General features: G+C 39.2%; 1 protein-coding gene across 1 annotated transcript; it reads left to right on the top strand.

Moving 5' to 3' along the window:
- Positions 1 to 6,179: 6,179 nt before the first annotated feature.
- LOC140013504 (uncharacterized) lies at positions 6,180 to 7,043 on the top strand. The gene has a single exon (XM_072062806.1). It carries the CDS (start codon positions 6,180 to 6,182, stop codon positions 7,041 to 7,043), a length of 864 nt encoding a protein of 287 aa, XP_071918907.1.
- The last annotated feature ends 11,604 nt before the right edge of the window (positions 7,044 to 18,647 follow it).

The following is an 18,647-nucleotide window of genomic DNA, read 5'->3' as shown; positions in this document are numbered from 1 at the left end:
AGCTCAATATTAATCCGCCCAACCCATCCAATTGGTTTAACAATCTAGAATCTATTTTACATTCTCTAAATTAACTTAATAAGGTTAGATTAAGATGTTTTAGATTTCTATTTAAGTATCTTAGACTTAATCAATTAAGTATAATTTTAATTCTAATTTTTCAGGAAACGGCCTCACTAACTTTTTTCTGCAAGGGCTTAATCATAATTTGATCGACAGGGTTATGACCTTTAGAAAATTTTAATCATATCCATTTTGTTAGAAATATTTGCATCTGTATTTGTAGAAGCAGGAAGCAATCGGCTACTACATTTGACTTTTCTATGAAGGCAGAGGATTGCTTGAAGTATTAGGTATCTTTATTTCCATTCTTTCGAATATTTTTCTTCATTGTCACTTGTTGTGGGTCACAGAATTTGCCATTTAATGAATAATTGAGCAATATCATATATACCTACAATCGTAGTAAGAGCATAAAAAACACTTGAAAGGGTGCATAGTCAAACTTGTGTCCTGTATTTGCCCAAAACCACAAAATCTATTTTAGTTTGCATTTGCATTTGCATTGCAGTTAAATATCCTGCATGATATGCATCACACTTAACCAGATGAGATCCCCTCTTTCTTTTTGTTTTGTTTTTTTTTTCTCTACATTAAAGTTTGGAATTTCAAGTCTTTATTAGTTAATGTCTTTTGTTGTTTTGCAGTGACTGACTAACTACTCTTTGTTTTTCTTTCTTTTTCCCCCTTGATAAGTTCTCATTAACTACTTCAATTACTATACTCTCTATCCCACTTTGATAGTTTTGATTTTTTTTACTCATTTTAAGAAAAATTAGTTGACTTTGTTGGAAATGTAAATCTAGTCTACTGTTTTCCTAAAATATCCTTTCATTAATATTAATAGTATGATCAATCACTATATTTTTACATTAATTAAAACAACAATTTTCATGGAAAAGTTATACTATTTAAGGCATGAATCAAAGTAATTATTGAATAAGATAAGTTACATTAATTGATAAAAAGTACATTAAATAATAAAATATTTTATAGAAGTTAAAAGTTAACTATAGTTTTTAATTGAAAAGTGAATTATAATTGGGACAGATAAAAAAGAATAATAAAACTCTCAAAATGCGACGGAGGGAGTATTATTGATGCATTTAATGAGCTCACTAACATTTTTTAGATAGATTTAATCACAGGGTGAGAGACTGATGAACTTTCGAAAATTTTAATCATATGCATCATTTATAAAATATTTGCATCTGCATAGAAGTGAGTCTGTCAACTATTAGAGGTTCCATTAGGGGTATGTTTGTTTGGACTGAAAATAATTTCCCGAAAAAGTTTTCCAGAATTTCTGGTGTTTGGAAGCAAAAGAGGTTGGAAAATGATTTCAGCTGGAAAATGTTTTCATGCCACCAGGTGGAAAATGACCTCCACAACAACTTTCCTGAAGTTAATTTCCGATAACTAGATAACCCGCCCCCAGTGCTAGAGAATCACCAGCAGCAGAATCATATTAGTCACAATATTAGTGGGTGTTCCACTGGAATTCTTATCAACTTTGGTTGCACATAATTTGCCGAGCAATTTGAATTGATAAATAAAAAGTATCTGCACTCAACCTGCAAACTAAAGTATTGCTGTAGAAGTACTGAATTATGACATCAAACCTCGTGCTCTAACACATAACGACCTATCTGCTCTTTTCCCTTGAACCTATGAAAGATCAGACAACAAGAATAAAATCAATAGCTCCAGTCGGATTTGTGTTCATCTCAAAAATATCCCAGACATTTTCCTTTCTCCTTTCTACTTATTAGAAGTAACTTAAGGCAAGTAAACAACGCTGCAAGAATATCAAACTGTCCTACACTATTCTAATTCAATTGCTAATATGTTTTATGTGATAATCAAGTCTAATGTGAAAGATTGCATTTGTGTCAGGTGGTGGTGGTGGGATTTGACAATTTAGTTCTTTTAGGATTACAAGTGTCATTTTTTCTATGAATGATCGAAAGAACCACTTTAATTTAAATAATGAATATTAATTAAATTTTGAGATGAAAGAATTCATTTTCTTTCAAATATCAAAATATCCAATATTTTTAGTTTGATCTAGATCTATCCTAATTCCGCCCTGTATTCGAGTTGGGAAATTTAAGAATTCATGGTGTAATATGAATAAATATTTTATAAAAATGATAATATGATTATAATGGATAGAAACTAAAATTAACTTGTAATGAAATGAATGTTTTGAGAGTAGAAAAATATTTGCTATATATTAACAAACATATTAGAAAATATTTTCATTGACAAACCAAACACCGAAAAATTATGAAAAAAGGAATTCGAAAAATATTTTCACTTAATAACCAAACACTGGAAAATTATAGCGAAAGAAGTGATTTTCCAAGAAAATGACTTCGATGGAAAATATTTTCCTAGGGAAAATATTTTCAGTCCAACCAGACAGACCCATGAGGAACATGTGCACTCGAGCACTTGTGGCTTTATTTGCTTATCATCAAAGGATGTGCTGATAACTAAAGCCAACATTTATTTAGTCCGGCTTATTTGTTCTCCCAGTGTTGATTAGGGCCATTAGGTGGGAACACATTGACTACTTATTTGGCTTTTCTCAAGGCTGAGTGGACAAATATCAGTATTAGATAGCCATGTTACCATTATATAATTCTTGTAAAGCGTATGAGTCATTAAAGATGGAATAATTTATTGAAGATAAATACCTTAAACAATATATATCTTGAAGATATTCAATATTTTTCTTTGTTGATTAACAAAGTTCAAATAAAAATTCATTATTAATGGTGACAGGTAGGAGAATATGTCATTTATGAATAATTAAGCAATATCACACGTACCTTTAGTCGTATTGAGAGCTTATAAAACTACTCTTGGATAGAGAACTGGATAAATGTGACATGGTGCATATCCAACTTCTTGTAAAATACTTTTTTGAGTATCATACACGCTACATGCTAATTCACTATTAGATGTACAAAAAGAGATATCAATTCTTTGATGATTTTAAGAGTTTAAATTATTGAAGGATGTGAAATATATATATATATATATATATATATATATATATATATATATATATATATATATATATATATATATCTTAGGTTTTTTTCTAAGAGAGTTGGTAAAGAGTCTGTAGGGACTACTCTTGGATTTTGTTGTCATAAGATTTTCTTCCTTGCTTGAGATAGTAATATTATAGTAAGTTGAATTTATTATTCTATTCTCACCCAGAGTTTATTGTGAGTGATTATTATTCCTATAAGTGATTATTATTTCTTTAATTATGTAACAATGTGCCATTATACATTAGTGGAAATTCAAAATCTAGGGGTTGTTCCTACACAGACTCTTTACTAATTCTCTAGACTCTCTTAAAAAAAATAGCCTAAGATATATAAAAATATATATATATATATATATATATATATATATATATATATATATATGTGCGCGTGCACTTGATGTCTATTGGACACTTATTGATACATTTCAAATTCATCTAACATACTATGTATATGCATATATTAACAATTATTATCTTCCTTTGTATTTACTTTTTCTAATTAATCTTATATTTTTAAAAATATAATACATGAAATATATTTTAATGAATATTCAATGGACACCTGTTAGACGGATACTATATATATATATATATATATATATATATAATCCAAAGAAACGTGGTAAACAAGAAGGAGCCACACAAATGATTACCAAATAAATTAGTCAACTATTATATAGGAAACTACCAAAAACAAAATCTTATAAAATAACTAGAAATTAATAGGTTTGGTTTAATTTGCTAAGATTGTCTCCTTTAAACCAAATGTCCAACTGTAGAAACAACGTGCAATATCTCGTAATTAAGTGTCATCTTCACACATGGATGGACAAATTTTGTACTTCACAAATAATTTCAATGCCATCCCTTCTTTGTGAAAATATTCTGAGCTATTTACCCATTGATCTTCACAACATTCACCACCAAAATCTGTCTACAATTTGCTCAGTAATCATAATTTAGCTTTCTCATATCTTACCAAAACATTTTTCACCACAAATTTCTAAATCACCAAATGATTTTCCAATTTTAAGGAAATCTACATTTCCACCAATCAAGCAAATCATTCTTAGGGGCCGTTGGAACCGTCGCCATCAGCTAGATCATCGAGCCTCATGAAACGCCCGGTGGGCTGAGTTTAGGCCAAGTATACTAATAAAACATTCAAAACGTTACTTTCTTGCTATAAGTGTTAGGCCCTTCCAAACTACTTAGGGTGTGTTTAATAAACTGAAATGTGAAATTTAAAATTTGAAATTTAAAATCATTAAATTATTAAATTTGATAAATTTGAGTATATATCTCATTAAGTGATAAGTGAATAACTTGTTATTTATTTTTTAGAGCAAATTTTGGTTAAAAAAATTCAGTGTCACTAAATTAATTCAGATGTTTAATTTTTAATTATCAAGTCTGAACATGTTAAAATCTAAATTCATTAAATTTAAGTGTTAAATTGAATTATCAAATAGGATCTTAGTCTAATATGGGTAGCAAAGTAAGGGGAGGGAATGTGGCATTGAAGTTGGACATGATGAAAGCTTATGACCGGGTAGTATGGCCTTTTTTGATCAATGTGCTTAGGGCTTTTGGGTTTGGAGAGCAGTGGATTGATATGGTTTGGCGGCTCATTTCGAATGTCTGGTTTTCAGTGGTTGTCAATGGGGCTTTGTTTGGCTTCTTTAAGTCAGCCCGGGGGCTACGCCAAGGGGATCCGCTCTCCCCTGCTTTGTTTATCATTGGAGCCGAGGTGTTGTCGAGGTCACTAAATAGTTTGCCGTGCTTTCGAGGGTTTCAGTGGTTCTCCGTTCCAAGGGGTTGCCCTCTAGTGACTCACTTAGGATATGCGGATGATGTGCTTGTTTTCTCCAGTGCGACTGCGAGATCCTTAAAGTTAGTGAAGCGGGTTTTGACAACCTATGAGGCAGTTTCTGGGCAACGGATCAATGCGGGGAAAAGTTGTTTCTTGGTGCACCCAAAGGTATGCCTATCCAGGAAGATGGCCATTCAGAGGTTAACTGGTTTCATGTATAAGTCTTTCCCGATTAAATATCTAGGGTTCCCCCTTTATTGCGGGCGCCGGAAGAAAGAGTATTTTGGGGGTTTGTGTCAAGCAGTCCTTCTTCGTATTCAGTCCTGGCAGAACAGGGTGTTGTCTCAGGGAGGGAAGATAGTGTTGTTGAAACATGTCCTTTCATCTATGCCGATTCATCTGTTAATGGCGGCTTCTCCTCCCAAAGCTATTTTCCTAGAGCTTGAGGGCATGTTTGCTAATTTCCTTTGGGGAGCTTCAGAGGGGGGGTCCCAAGTATCATTGGATTCGCTGGCAGGACCTGTGTGTGTCACAAGAAGAAGGGGGGTTGGCCTGCGCCAATTGGAGGATGTCTACAAAGCTTTCTCTATCAGGTTGTGGTGGAATCTTCGGGCACACACATCTTTGTGGGCTGATTTCATGCAAGCTAAGTTTTGTCGGGCGGTGCACCCAAATCTGGTGTTTGATGCCAAAGGTTCAGAGGTGTGGAGACGGATGGTGAAGGTGCGGAATATTGCTGAGAGGCACATCGGATGGATTGTTCGTTCTGGGAGTTCTAATTTTTGGTTCGACAATTGGCTTGGTTCAGGAGGTTTGTCAGACCGGTTAGATAGCGTATCCGACCATAAGATTGTGGATTTTGTGCAACAGGCTACCTGGGATGTCCGAAGTATTGCACAATGGGTGCCTTCGGAGATAGTCGTTGAGATTTTTCGAGTTGACCCACCTGCCGGGCAGTTGCCTGACCTCATGGTTTGGAGACCAGAGCATTCGGGATATTTCAAAATAAAGTCAGCTTTCAACTTGGTCTGACATCAGTCCTCCCCCTCGCCGCTATTCAAATGTATTTGGCATCGAGGTGTGCCATTGAGAATTTCATTCTTCCTGTTATACCTGCTGCGGGATCGTCTCCCCTTAGATTGTACCTTATGGAAGTTGGGGATTCATGGACCGTCGCGATGTGTGTGTTGTTCTTCACCTGAGGTCGAAACTGCGGAGCATGTGTTTGCTGCTGGGGATATGGCGCGACAAGTGTGGCACTTCTTTGGGGATACGGTTGGAGTTGCCTGGACTGGGCTAGCCTTTCGCGTATGTATGGCGGCCTGGTGGCAGGGAAAGCGAGGAAATAAATTTCTGGAGTTTATTCATCTTGTTACCCCCTTGTTGATTTGCTGGCACATATGGAAGGCTAGGAATGGCATGAAATATGATGGTAAGAAGATCGAGGGGGTTCAGCTATGTCATGGTGTTGTTGTCGATCTTTTAGAGTTGTTTAGGGTACAGTTCCCGGAGTGCAGGGTGTCGTCACTATCTTGGGTAGAATTTTATCTGGAGGTTTCTAGTTGGAATACAGCCAGGTCTTACATGCTGGTTAAATGGGTACGGCCCTCACATGGGGGCCTAAAGCTCAACACCGACGGGTGCTCCAAGGGTAACCCTGGGGAGAGTGGGGGTGGGGGTGTGCTTCGGGAGGCTAGTGGTAGGCTGGTCCTGGCTTTTTCGTGTAATTTTGGTATAGCTTCGAGTATGCAGGCTGAGGCCCGGGCTCTGCTATTTGGGGTCAGGTTATGCCTCCAGCGGGGTTTTGATTCATTTGATGTTGAACTGGATTCCTTGGTGTTAGTGCAAGTTTTAAATCGGACTTCTCGTTGCCCATGGAGTATTTATAAGGAGGTTTATCAGTTGGTTGGTTTGTTGCATCATTTTCCACGAGTTCGTCACTGTTATCGCCAGGCTAACCAGGTGGCAGATATATTGGCCAATGAAGGGTGTCGGCATGACCGGGAGGAGATCTACTTGGCAGCTTCAACCTTACCCCAAATTGCGAGAGGAGCATTTCACTTAGATAGGTTAGGAGTTGCATCTTTTCGTCGGATGAAATGAGCTAATGTAAGGGAGTAGTACTCCTCATTTATATTTATTTAACAAGTCTGTAGATCTTAATTGAGCTAGTGAAATGAATAAGTAATATTTCAAAAAAAAATAGGATATTAGTGTAGTGGTTTTCTAAATTCTCCAAAACCCAAAGGCAAAAAGGCAAGACAATGGATCTGGACGTTCTTAAATTAGAGAATTTTCCTCGAAGGACCCAAATTGCTTTTAACAAAAGTGTCAGCAACAATGAGGCCAAATTTCTCTTCTATGGAAATTTGCACTGTGCATGAAGGAGAGAATATGAAAATCTTCACACAAGATATTAAGAGTCTACTTGTAATGGAGGATGTATTGATGTTACTACTTGGTCATCTTTTAATTTCCATTTTTTATATACATTTGTTTGTACATTTATTTGAGGTGTATTATATACATCTTTTATTCCTATTTTTGAAGTATAGAATGATAGCCAAGTAAAGAAGGAAAAATCAAATTTTCTTATTTCTAATTCATTTTTCCATTCTATGATTAATATTTTTTTTCCAATCTAGTGATAATTGAAAAAAACCAAATTCTTTTTTGTATATTTTTTTCATCATCAAAATCTTCCTGTAAATATTTATAAATTATTTGAAAATTAGCTTTATTTATTACATTTATTTATGCTTTCATTTGTGAATGTGTTGGTGAATATTATGGTTGATTTTGATTTATTACTTCTGGAATTGGGGTTCTAAACTTGAAGGTTGAATTTGTTCTATGGGAGAATTAAAATCAATAGATTCATAACTAGATCTTCTAGCTAGTAACCATGAATGACTTGAGGTTGATGGTCTTTCTCTAAAAGACGGAAATTTTAATAATATTTTTCCATCAGGTTCTTCTATTATTTCTTCTACCTTTGTTCTTTCTAGATTTCTAGGGACTATCTGGAATTCAGTAGGTACTGTGATTTCGTTCCATTTTAATCTCTTTGGTGTATATATAATTGGTCTATCTGCTTCTACTTGCAATATAATAGTTTCATCTTTTAGAGTTGGAGCCATTAAAAAATTTTGGATTTAATTGTGAAGACAATGGTCTATAATACATTCTACAAATACAGCAAAATTTTTTGTATGTCTTTCAAATTCGTCTCCTTTTAAATGAATATCTAAAACTATAGAATTCAAAACATGTGAATCAGTAATATCTACTGAGAAATCAGGGGTACAATTGAAATAAATTGGTCCATTACATACATTTGTTTGAATCATAGCTAGTAACGAGGTCTTATATCTTTTTAATCTCTGATCTCTTAATGCTAGATAAATTGGAGCATCCACTTCTAAATGAACTAATGGTTTGACTGCAACTTGAATTAATCCAAAGTGAATATATCTATATCCTTAGATATTTTGAATAGTAGTATGATTCAACAATGGAATTGTTTGAAATTCTTCTTGTATAAATATGGTTTCTTCATTTGTCTTTATCGATAAAGCTATTTTGAAATCTAAAGTTCCTATTCTATAAATATGTTCTATTTTTTCTTCTGGAATTGTCCAATCTGAATTGTTTAATAGGCATATGATATTCATGATTTTGTACTATGTTCGAAGGTTTTGAACTAGATCCTATCTTTAATTGTCTAAAGAATGCAGCCATGTTTAATATCTTATTAAGTCTATTATCATAATGGGAACAATCGAGTCTTTATGCGTTAATGTGTCAAAACACTGCTAGGTTTATCTCCGACATACTAGGAAACCCTTGCGGCTAGGTTTTGTTTTGATCCTGATGACGGCTGCGGCGGCGAAGCCGCGGGAGCGTGGCGGCCAGAAGCTTGTGGCCCCTTCCTTTGCGGCAGTAGTTGGCTGTTCCAATGATGAGATTGGGGTAACGCTGGGTGTTGTCTCAACATTCAGAGGTGAGCCTTCTCTTCGTATCTCTCGCCAGGAGATTGAGAGTTTGGCTGCTCCTTTCCACCAGGCTCTGGTAGGGAGATTCAGTGCGGGCAGGCCCTCCATGGAGGCCATACGAAAATTCTTTGTGACGCTGGGGCTCAAAGGACATTGTTCAGTGGGCCTCCTGGACGAGAAGCACGTTCTGATTAGACCAGTGGTGGACGATGATTATACTCGCTTGTTTGCTCGCAGGGTCTGGTTCATAGGTAAGTCACCAATGTCGATTTCGAAGTGGAGCATCGACTTCAGGTCTGGCCAAGAGCTTTCAATTGCTCCAGTTTGGGTAAGTTTCCCAGGTCTGCCTATTCCCTTTTTCCAAAGGAATCAGTTGATGCAGTTAGCCTCTACGTTGGGGCACCCCCTCAAGTTGGATGCGGCAACCGGTGATCTTCGTCGGCCCTCTGCTGCGCGAGTGTTGGTAGAGGTAGATATCTCTTTGCCTCTTGCTAAACGCGTTTGGATAGGAGATGAGGAATATGGATTTTGGCAGCCCGTGGACTTTGAAAACATTCCTCCTTACTGCTCTTTCTGTTCCAAGTTCGGTCATCAGCAGGACAGTTGTTTTCGGAGGGATCCTTCCCTGCGGCCTGTGAAGGTGGGGCGGGCTTCCTTGAAACTTCAAGAGGTTTCTGCGCCTGTCACGAGTTTGGATAAGGGTAAAGCTAAGCAAGGTGAGCCTGGTATACCTGCAGCGTCGTCAGGTAGTGTTGGGGCAGAGGTAGCTGGGCTGTCGGCTCCAGTCCAGAAGCAGCTGCTGCTCCAGGGACATGGGGTGGCAACTTCCTGTGTTTTGTCTTCCAGAGAGGCTGCGGTATTGGAGGTGCCGGTGGAAGCAGCGGCTGGGCAGCAGATTGGGGAGGTCGAAGTGGAGGTTGATACTACTTCTGACCCTGTGAAGGTTTTGGAGGATGAGGGGTTGGAGCAGGATATGGGGCAGGCGCCCACAGTTGTGGATGATGCGCATCAAGATGTCGGTTGCGGAGGAGTGCAGGACGTGGGGATGCAGCAGGAGCAGCAGGGTGATGTAGAACTGGGTGGTAGTTTGGAGATTATCCTCCCGCATGCTGCTGAGGTGCGAGGGGATGGTGTGGAGGGGAGCAAACCAGATGATGTTGAGGCGCGATCTGTTGCCCTTGTGGGAGATCAGACGGTGGAGTCCAGCAGTGATGAGGGGGTCCTTTCAGTGGGTTCCTTATCCCCACGATCTGCTAGGGAGCTGGTGCGAATCCAGGATGCAACCATAGTGTCAACAGCTGGAGTTATTGACAATTCGGTGGCGGCTTTGAGGAACAAAAAAAAAGGTAATCGTGCACATTTTCCCTCTGACAGGCAATTACGTTCTAAATTGATAAATTCGCAGAATTCCCTTCCTACTTTGTCCAATGATTAAAGGTCTATTTTGGAATGTTCGGGGCATTTCTAAAGCTCCGAAATTGAGAAGGATTAAAAAATTGATTCAAATGAACAATCTCCAATTTTTGGCTTTTTGTGAACCTTGGTTGGAGGTTGATAAAGTTGAACAGTATAGACACAAATTAGGTTTTCATGGAGTGGTGCATAATGTGGTGGGTTCGATCTGGGTTTTCTTCCAAGAGCCTTTTTCTGGCTTGGTGGTTGGAGAGAGCCCCCAGCATGTGTCAGTGCGACTTTCTCACGATCATGTGCCGGGCTCCCACCTTGTTGTCTCCTTTGTGCATGCGCGATGTACACCTGTAGAGAGGTGTGAGCTATGGGAGGGTTTAATGCGGGATAACCCGGGTTCCGCTGCATGGCTTGTGGGTGGGGATTTCAATGTAATTTTAGATGCTGAGGAGAAGAAACTATGGAGTTTAGACAGTTTATTAATGAGGCTAATCTCATGGATGCCGGTTTTTCTGGGGCTCAGTTTACCTGGTGTAACAATAGACATGGCAGGGCAAGAATCTGGAAAAGGTTGGATTGGGTTTTGGTGAATGAAGGTTATTCTGACACGGGGATGTCATTGCGGTGTCGTACCTAGCCCGGGAGTCCTCAGACCATGCTCCGCTCCTTCTTTCAGTGTCAACCAGATTGGATACTAAGCCGAGGTCGTTCAGGTTCCTTAATGTCTGGACGAGGCACGAGGACTTCTTGCCTATGGTTCAGGATTCTTGGGAGCAACCGTGCGTTGGACCCCCTTTGCAAGTTCTCTGTTGCAAATTAAAGCGGTTGAGGGGTACTATACGGGATTGGAGTAGGAGGGTTTTTGGGGATATTTTTCAGACAGTTAGGCAAAAGGAAGAGGAGGTGCGGTTGGCAGAGGTCCGTGTAGAAAGCGATGATTCAGATGTTGCTAGGGTGCATTTACATCTTGCCAAAGGCCAGTTGCGAGCGGCCTTGAGAGTGGAGGAGTTGTTTTGGAAGCAGAAGGCTCGGGTTAGGTGGCTTCAGGAGGGAGATCGAAATACAAGGTTCTTTCATTCTGTCGTCAAAAATAGAAGGGTACGTTCGATCATTCACAGGATTAGAAATGGGCAAGGGGAGTGGGTGGAGTCGGATGATGGGATTGGAGCAGAGGCGATTCGGTATTTCGAGGGGTTGTTTACGGATCAGCGTCCAGCATCTTCCTCTAAGTTGCTTCAGCATATCCTAACAATTTTGACTGATGAGGAGAATGATTTGTTGGAGCAGTTTCCCTCTGCGGTGGAGATTCGAAATGCGGTTTTTGCGATGGATGGGGAGAGTGCACCGGGGCCGGATAGATATACGGGTAAGTTCTTTACGGTTGCTTGGTCAGTTGTCGGTGCGGATGTTGTTAGCGCAGTGTGTAGTTTTTTCTGTGGGGCGGAGTTGCCTCGGGCTATTACAGTGACCTCCATTGCACTCATTCCTAAGGTTGGGCACCCACAGGATTTTTCTCAGTTTCGCCCGATTAGCTTGTGTAACTTTGTTAACAAGTTGATTTCGCGAATTTTGGCGGATCGCTTGGCCCGAATCCTTCCAAGGATTATTTCCCCACAGCAGAGTGGTTTTGTTCGGGGGCGGCTTATATCGGATAATTTCTTGCTGGCACAAGAGTTGCTCTCTAATATAGGGAGGACCTCCAGAAATGCCGATGTAGCTCTGAAATTAGATATGTCAAAGGCTTATGACCGTGTTTCCTGGATTTTTTTGACAATGGCTTTGAGGAGATTTGGTTTTAGGGAGCAATGGATTGATAGGATTTGGAGATTGGTCTCGAATGTTTGGTTTTCGGTCCTAATCAACGGGGCCAGTGTGGGTTTCTTTAAGTCTACGCGAGGGCTTCGTCAAGGGGACCCGTTATCCCCAGGTTTGTTTATTATTGGCGCTGAGGTGCTGTCCCGCTCTTTGAACCAGTTAGTGGAGCATCGGGAGTTCAAGTGCTTTTCAGTTCCGCGGGGCTGTCCTATGATCACGCATCTCAGTTATGCAGATGACGTCCTGGTTTTTTCAGGTGCTTCATCCGCTTCGCTGAGATGTGTTATGCAGATTATTGGAAAATATGAAGCAGTTTCGGGGCAGGAGATTAATGTTCAAAAGAGCGGGTTCATGGTGCATGCTAAACTGCCTAGTCAGTGTGTGGCAAGGATTCGACGGGTAACTGGATTTGGTTTGAAGTCGTTTCCCGTGCGTTACTTGGGGTGTCCGCTTTTTGTGGGGCGCCGAAAGTGTCTATACTTCATGGAGCTGGTACAGTCAGTTATTTCTAAAGTTTCTTCATGGCGGTCCAGATTTCTATCCAATGGGGGTCGGATTGTACTCATCAAACACGTGCTTTCAGCAATCCCAACTCATTTATTGGCAGCTTCATGCCCTCCGAAGGGAGTTCTAGCTTTAGTTGAACGGGCTATGGCAAATTTTCTCTGGGGGGAGTGGGAAGGTGGCCTCCGACATCATTGGATTAAGTGGGCAGACCTGTGTGCCGACTCGTCACAGGGCGGGGTTGGTGTTCGATCGCTTCTGGATGTTCATACAGCATTCTCATTCAAATTGTGGTGGCATTTTCGTACGGGAGAGTGTTTATGGGCGACATTTATGAGAGCCAAGTATTGTCGGCAGAGTCATCCATGCATGGTAGCGGCGGGTCAGGGCAGTTCATATATGTGGAGGCGTTTGCTTCAAATTCGTGAGGTGGCGGAGCAAAATCTTTGGTGGGAGATGCGGTCGGGACAGTGTAATTTTTGGTTCGACAATTGGATGGGTTCTGGTCCTCTGTGTCAACGGTTACAAAGTGTTTTTGATCACTTAGTTCGGGATTTCGTATTGAATGGAAGGTGGAATCAACAGTTGCTACGGCTTTGGGTTCCTGATGACATAGTATCAGAGATAGTTACTAAAGTTGCCCCAGTGGGATCCGCGGACGATCGTGCGGTGTGGGCCTTGACAGAGTCAGGAGATTTCTCCATTGCTTCCACATACGTGCTGCTTGGTAGTCAGACCCCCTCATCTTTCATGTTTGATAGGGTTTGGCACCCTGTAATTCCAATCAAGATATCATTCTTCATGATAAGATTGCTGCGGGATCGTTTACCGTTGGCATCGTCCCTAGGAAGGTTGCAAGTCTATGGCCCTTCCAAGTGTTTTTGCTGCTTGGCCTCGCAATCTGAGTCGTTGGATCATGTCTTTGCGGAAGGTGAGTTAGCTCTTTTCCTGTGGACCTTTTTTGGGAATAGCGCTGGAGTGAGTTATAGAGGTATGGGGGTGCGGTCGCGTTTGGCGGCTTGGTGGTGCCAACCGGTTCGGCACTCTCGTCTGGAATCATTACATTCGGTTTTGCCTTGCATTATTTGTTGGCATATTTGGTTGGCACGGAATCTTGCAATTTTTGAAGGGCAGCTCCTGCGTCAACAGACCATTTGTGACCGTATCTTGGTAGATGTCGTAGGGCTATTTTCCAAGCAGTTTGCAGGTGAGTTTATTGGGGTTGGCTCCTGGTCGACGGTCCTCTCCATCTTCTCTGGGTGGAGGCCTCGGTATTCCCATTGTCGCGCCCCATTTTTTTTTGGAAAAATAAAATGATTGTTTTTGTGATTTTATTGGTTTGGAAAAAGTGAATTTTTTGATAAAAATAAAAATGGGTCTAAATGGGACTTTTGAAAATGCGACGATTTGACCCAAGAAAAATAGTTCAAAAAGGGTTTTTTATATGAAAAATGGAGTCGCCACTTGGTATAGAGTTAGGGTGTACCAAGTCACCCAAAAAGTGAAATTTTTTTAAGGAAAAAAAAAGTAAGAAACCCTTTTGAACGACTCCTAGTCCACGCAAACAAAGAAAAAGGTTCGGGAGTCACATTTGACGAAGGGGAAGGCAAGGATAAAAATCCAAGGCACCCCTTCGACCTAACCAAGGCTAGTTGCGTGATTTAACCCTTATTTTCCTAAATTTTTCTACCCAAAGTATGTATTTGCAATTTGGACAAAGACTAATGAATGAGAAATGCAATCCTAAATCTAAGAAATGTCTCTTATGAGGCTTGTGGTCCCATTCACATGAATTGTGAAGGCCAATAAGAAAGACCTCATAGAAAATCGTGAATGATGCAAATGAGGACTCAAATAAGAGTGTAAGTGTGCAAAGTGTAGAGAAGGGCATGTGTGCAATTTGAAAGTGTTTGTGTGCAAATGAATGAAAATATAAGTGCTCGTGTGCAAGTGAACAAAAATAGTAAATATATATAAGTAAAAAGATAGGTGCAATGTGTGAGGTGAAAAATAAAGAAGTGAATAGGTGTGTGAATATGGCATATGGATTAAAAAATTTAATGAGGAGAATAATGAGAAAATGAAAATGTATGAACTTAGAGGGATGCATCAAGTCGGGTACGGGGATGACCTCTAGTTTTATGATTTTAATTTTCCCTTTGACTAGAAGGAAAAACTAGCGTGCTAAGGCTATTTGAAGCCACACTCGCTCGTTTCCCTTATCGGAAGGGGATTTTCACGCAAATGAACCCTAACTAGCATGAGATGCAAGTCCTAAAGTGAAGGGGAAGGGGTTTGAGGAACATGCCAAATGATAAACTAAGGAAAAATGCGTGATATGTGGTGATCATGCACTTAATGAAAAAGGGAAAAAAAGAACCTATTGGGTCTAGCATTGGACTAGCCCCTCCTATGAATTCCGACTAGCGTTGGACTAGTGGAAACGATAAAAGAAGCCACAACTAGCGTTGGACTAGTGTGATGACGTACATTCATTCATTCCATTCATCCACACTATAAAAAGCGAGTAGACATGCGAATCACTTATAAACACGTAGCACATAACACTTAGCATGCTTGACTAGATGCAAAATCCTAATAAAGCATTTAACATATAACACATAGGCATGCAACCATTACATTTGCTAACTAAAACAAAAGGGAAAGGGAAAGTGGACCAAATTACTTGCTACGCCCTATCTATTACAAGCCAAGAGGTGTACACATACCCCATTAAAAGAATAACTTAATGAAAGCAAAAAGCAAATGACATAAGTAAAAGGAATTAAAGAAAAGCTAAGAAAGCAAAGTAGACATGCAATTCACTTAGCACGTTGAGTCACATAAGAGAAACAAAAAAGATAAAAGGAATTATACCGCTCCCTTTTGTAGTGTTAAATGGACGAGATTTAAACTGGGCTAAGTCACCAACTAACGGGATAACATGTGCTAAGACCATTCAAAGCAAAGGATTAACGCACCAATTTAATTATAAGATATAAACAAAACAATTGGAATCCACCTAATCATCAAATTTTCCCCCAATTACAACTTAATGAAGTAAAAAGCTAATTAAAGACCAAGCAAAGACATGATCATCCAACCTCCAAGCATAACATCCACTAAAGACCCAAATGCAAGCACTACACAAATCAATTGAACCTAATTGAAGCATTTAAAAACTCAAAGGTCCCCAAGTAAAAATTAAAGTCCAAGCAAACATCATATCTCAAGAATCCAAGAGTGAATGAAGGTCCATGAATGGTTTAAACTTGCATTTCTAGGACCCAATAATGATCACTAATCAATCACAATCAACGTCAAAATGAATCATCAAAGAGCTTCAAAGGTCCCCAAAATAATAAAGATCAATTAATGATTCGAATGCAAACACCTTAGGACCTAATTGCAAGAACATGGAATGTAATTGGGCCATAATGCATTGCTGCAAAAATCACAGGGACCCAATTGATTAGCTTTCTCAAATTTGTGGGTCATAGTAGAACAAGGGGAGACTTGGGGGGTTAAAGTGAAATTTTCAAAAATAGTTTCATGCAAAACCATGCAAAGGTACGTAAACATTGCCTGCAACAAGAATTCTGATGAAAGCTTCCCTCAATTCGGCATTAACAGCTTTCAAACTCAATTAAATCCCAAACAAAAAACTACCATACATTCCTCTCATTTTGCATCATGAAACTTATAAATTTAACACCAAAGGTCAGCCAACAGACATGCAAAATCTGAACAGTTCAGGTGACTTCATGCAAAGCTTAGGAAACATTTCTGCAGCCAAAGAGAGTCAGCCGAGACTTTGGAACTTCAGCAGCCTTATGCGGCAAGAGAAAAGATTTTAACCAAGAAGAAAATCCAGCTTCCTAGCACTCGCTAAAGGTTGCAAACTCATTCTTAAAAACACCTTTTATGCATACAAAAAAAAAACAAAGAGAAATCTGGAATGAGAAACCAACTCATGATTCAGATTGGTTCAAGACAACTCACCCACCATTCAGAATTTTTAGGGAAATCTATTTTACTTGGCCAACATTCAAGCTAGTTTACGTTTCCTGTGATTCAAAGAATGCAAACTCAACACCAAACCTTCTTTTCTTCCATTCAAACATAAGATTAGGCATGCAGGTTAAGCAGGAAAACTCAACAAATCAAACACAGAGAAGAAAACATCACAGAAAAATTGTGGCAGCTTAGGCTTCTGTACTAATTTGCTGCATTTTCAAACACAAACTTTGGACTTTAGCACCTCATCTTTAACCAAACCTTTCACCTAACAAAATCATTACTTCAAAACACACATAAATGCCATGGTACAATGAACCATGAGCATGGAAAAACATGCAAACTGCTTGAACCTTTCAACAGACTTGCGGATTTGGCTTCTGCAATTTTCAGCCATGACTTTCTATCCTTGCATGTAAACTTTCGGCAAAACCAAGTTCATTTAAAACTTCAAATCAACTTCACTCAAAACCACGTTAAACACCTCTCAAAATATTTCAAATAACCAGCAAACTAAGTAATTCAAACACTCGAAAAATTCAGCAGCCAAAAGTGAAGCCTGCTGCATTTTTTTTTTTGTTTCCTAACTCAAATTTCCAATTCAAACACACGACTTTGATTAGATACCCTTCAACCCCAACATCACAGCTTTAAACTACGCAAGTAACTATACACCCACCCCAATCCAGATGAACAAAAACCAGACTGAAGCCATGCAAAAAATTCTGGAAAAATATGTGTGCAAAGGTGGTTCAGCAACCTGAAATGATCATTTTCAGCAAGCATTTGATCTTAATTCAAGTGTTTCAGCCCCCAAACATACAAAACATGCATTTTATACCTATAACTACCCAAAAACAGCTTACAAACTCACAGAACGAAAAGGGAAATCAACGAATTAAAAGTCAGAAATTCAACTTGCCGAAGAAGCACTCCATTTTCTGATTTGGTTCTTGTTCCTCACATGGACAGCAGCAATACTTAAAATGAGAATCTATGACACTAACTTACAAGAAAAATCTAGTCTTGCAACCCAAAACCCAACCTAAGACGAACCACCAACCAAAGTTGGAAACTTTAACCATTTTCTCTCGGCCAAAACACCCATATGTGAAATATCAACCCCCTACCCAAACTTCAGATTTTACCAAACCCAAAAACAAGAAACCTTAGTTATATTGAAGCCAGACCAGAATCAACAAGGACACAGAAATGCAAACAAATAACTAAAGGAAAAAACTTTGACCTTTAAAAGAAGAAATCGATACCTGAAACGAAGAAAGAACTTGAACGATTCAGCAAACACTCGACGGAGGAGCGATGATGATGCAGTTGTCTTCTCTCTCTCTCTGTATGCTCTACTCCTTCTTCCTAATCAGCCGCCCATCAGCCTCTCTGATTTCTCAGCCTGTTTTCCTCTCCTTTCTTTTGCTTGTTTCTGATTTTTCCCTTTAGTCTACAGCCGACAACCTTTGTCTCTCTCTTCTCAGTTTTCCTTAGCCGTTCCACTCTCTCCCCACTAGCTCTCTCTCTCGATTGTCCTCCCTCTTTTTTCCTAGCTCTGTCCCTTTTCCCTCTTGCTCTCAGTTCTGCCGTTCACTCCCTTCTCTCCCCAGATTTTCAGCCGTTCCTTTCTCTCCCCCAAAACCCCTTACGGCTGAACCTTCTTATCCATTTTATATCCACTTCCCAATCTCCTAAACCCTCACCTCAATGGTGAGGATGAAGGCTTACCTCTCGCCTTCATATCCAGCCATTCAATGGCTGTTGAGGCTGTCCTTTGCACGCTGCAAAAAATTGCAGCGTGCATGCTGCGATAAATTTTTTTTTTTTTTAAACAACTTGATAATTACAGAAATGATAAAATAAAATATAAATAATAATAATAATTTAAAAAAATTACACAAACCAGGTAATAATAATAATAACAAAACAAAAAATAATTTTAAACAAAAAACTAAACAAAAAA

This window comes from Coffea arabica, chromosome 8c (genome assembly GCF_036785885.1).
Source record: "Coffea arabica cultivar ET-39 chromosome 8c, Coffea Arabica ET-39 HiFi, whole genome shotgun sequence".
NCBI classification, from domain to species: domain Eukaryota; kingdom Viridiplantae; phylum Streptophyta; class Magnoliopsida; order Gentianales; family Rubiaceae; genus Coffea; species Coffea arabica.
This window is presented reverse-complemented; position numbering and strand designations above follow the sequence as displayed.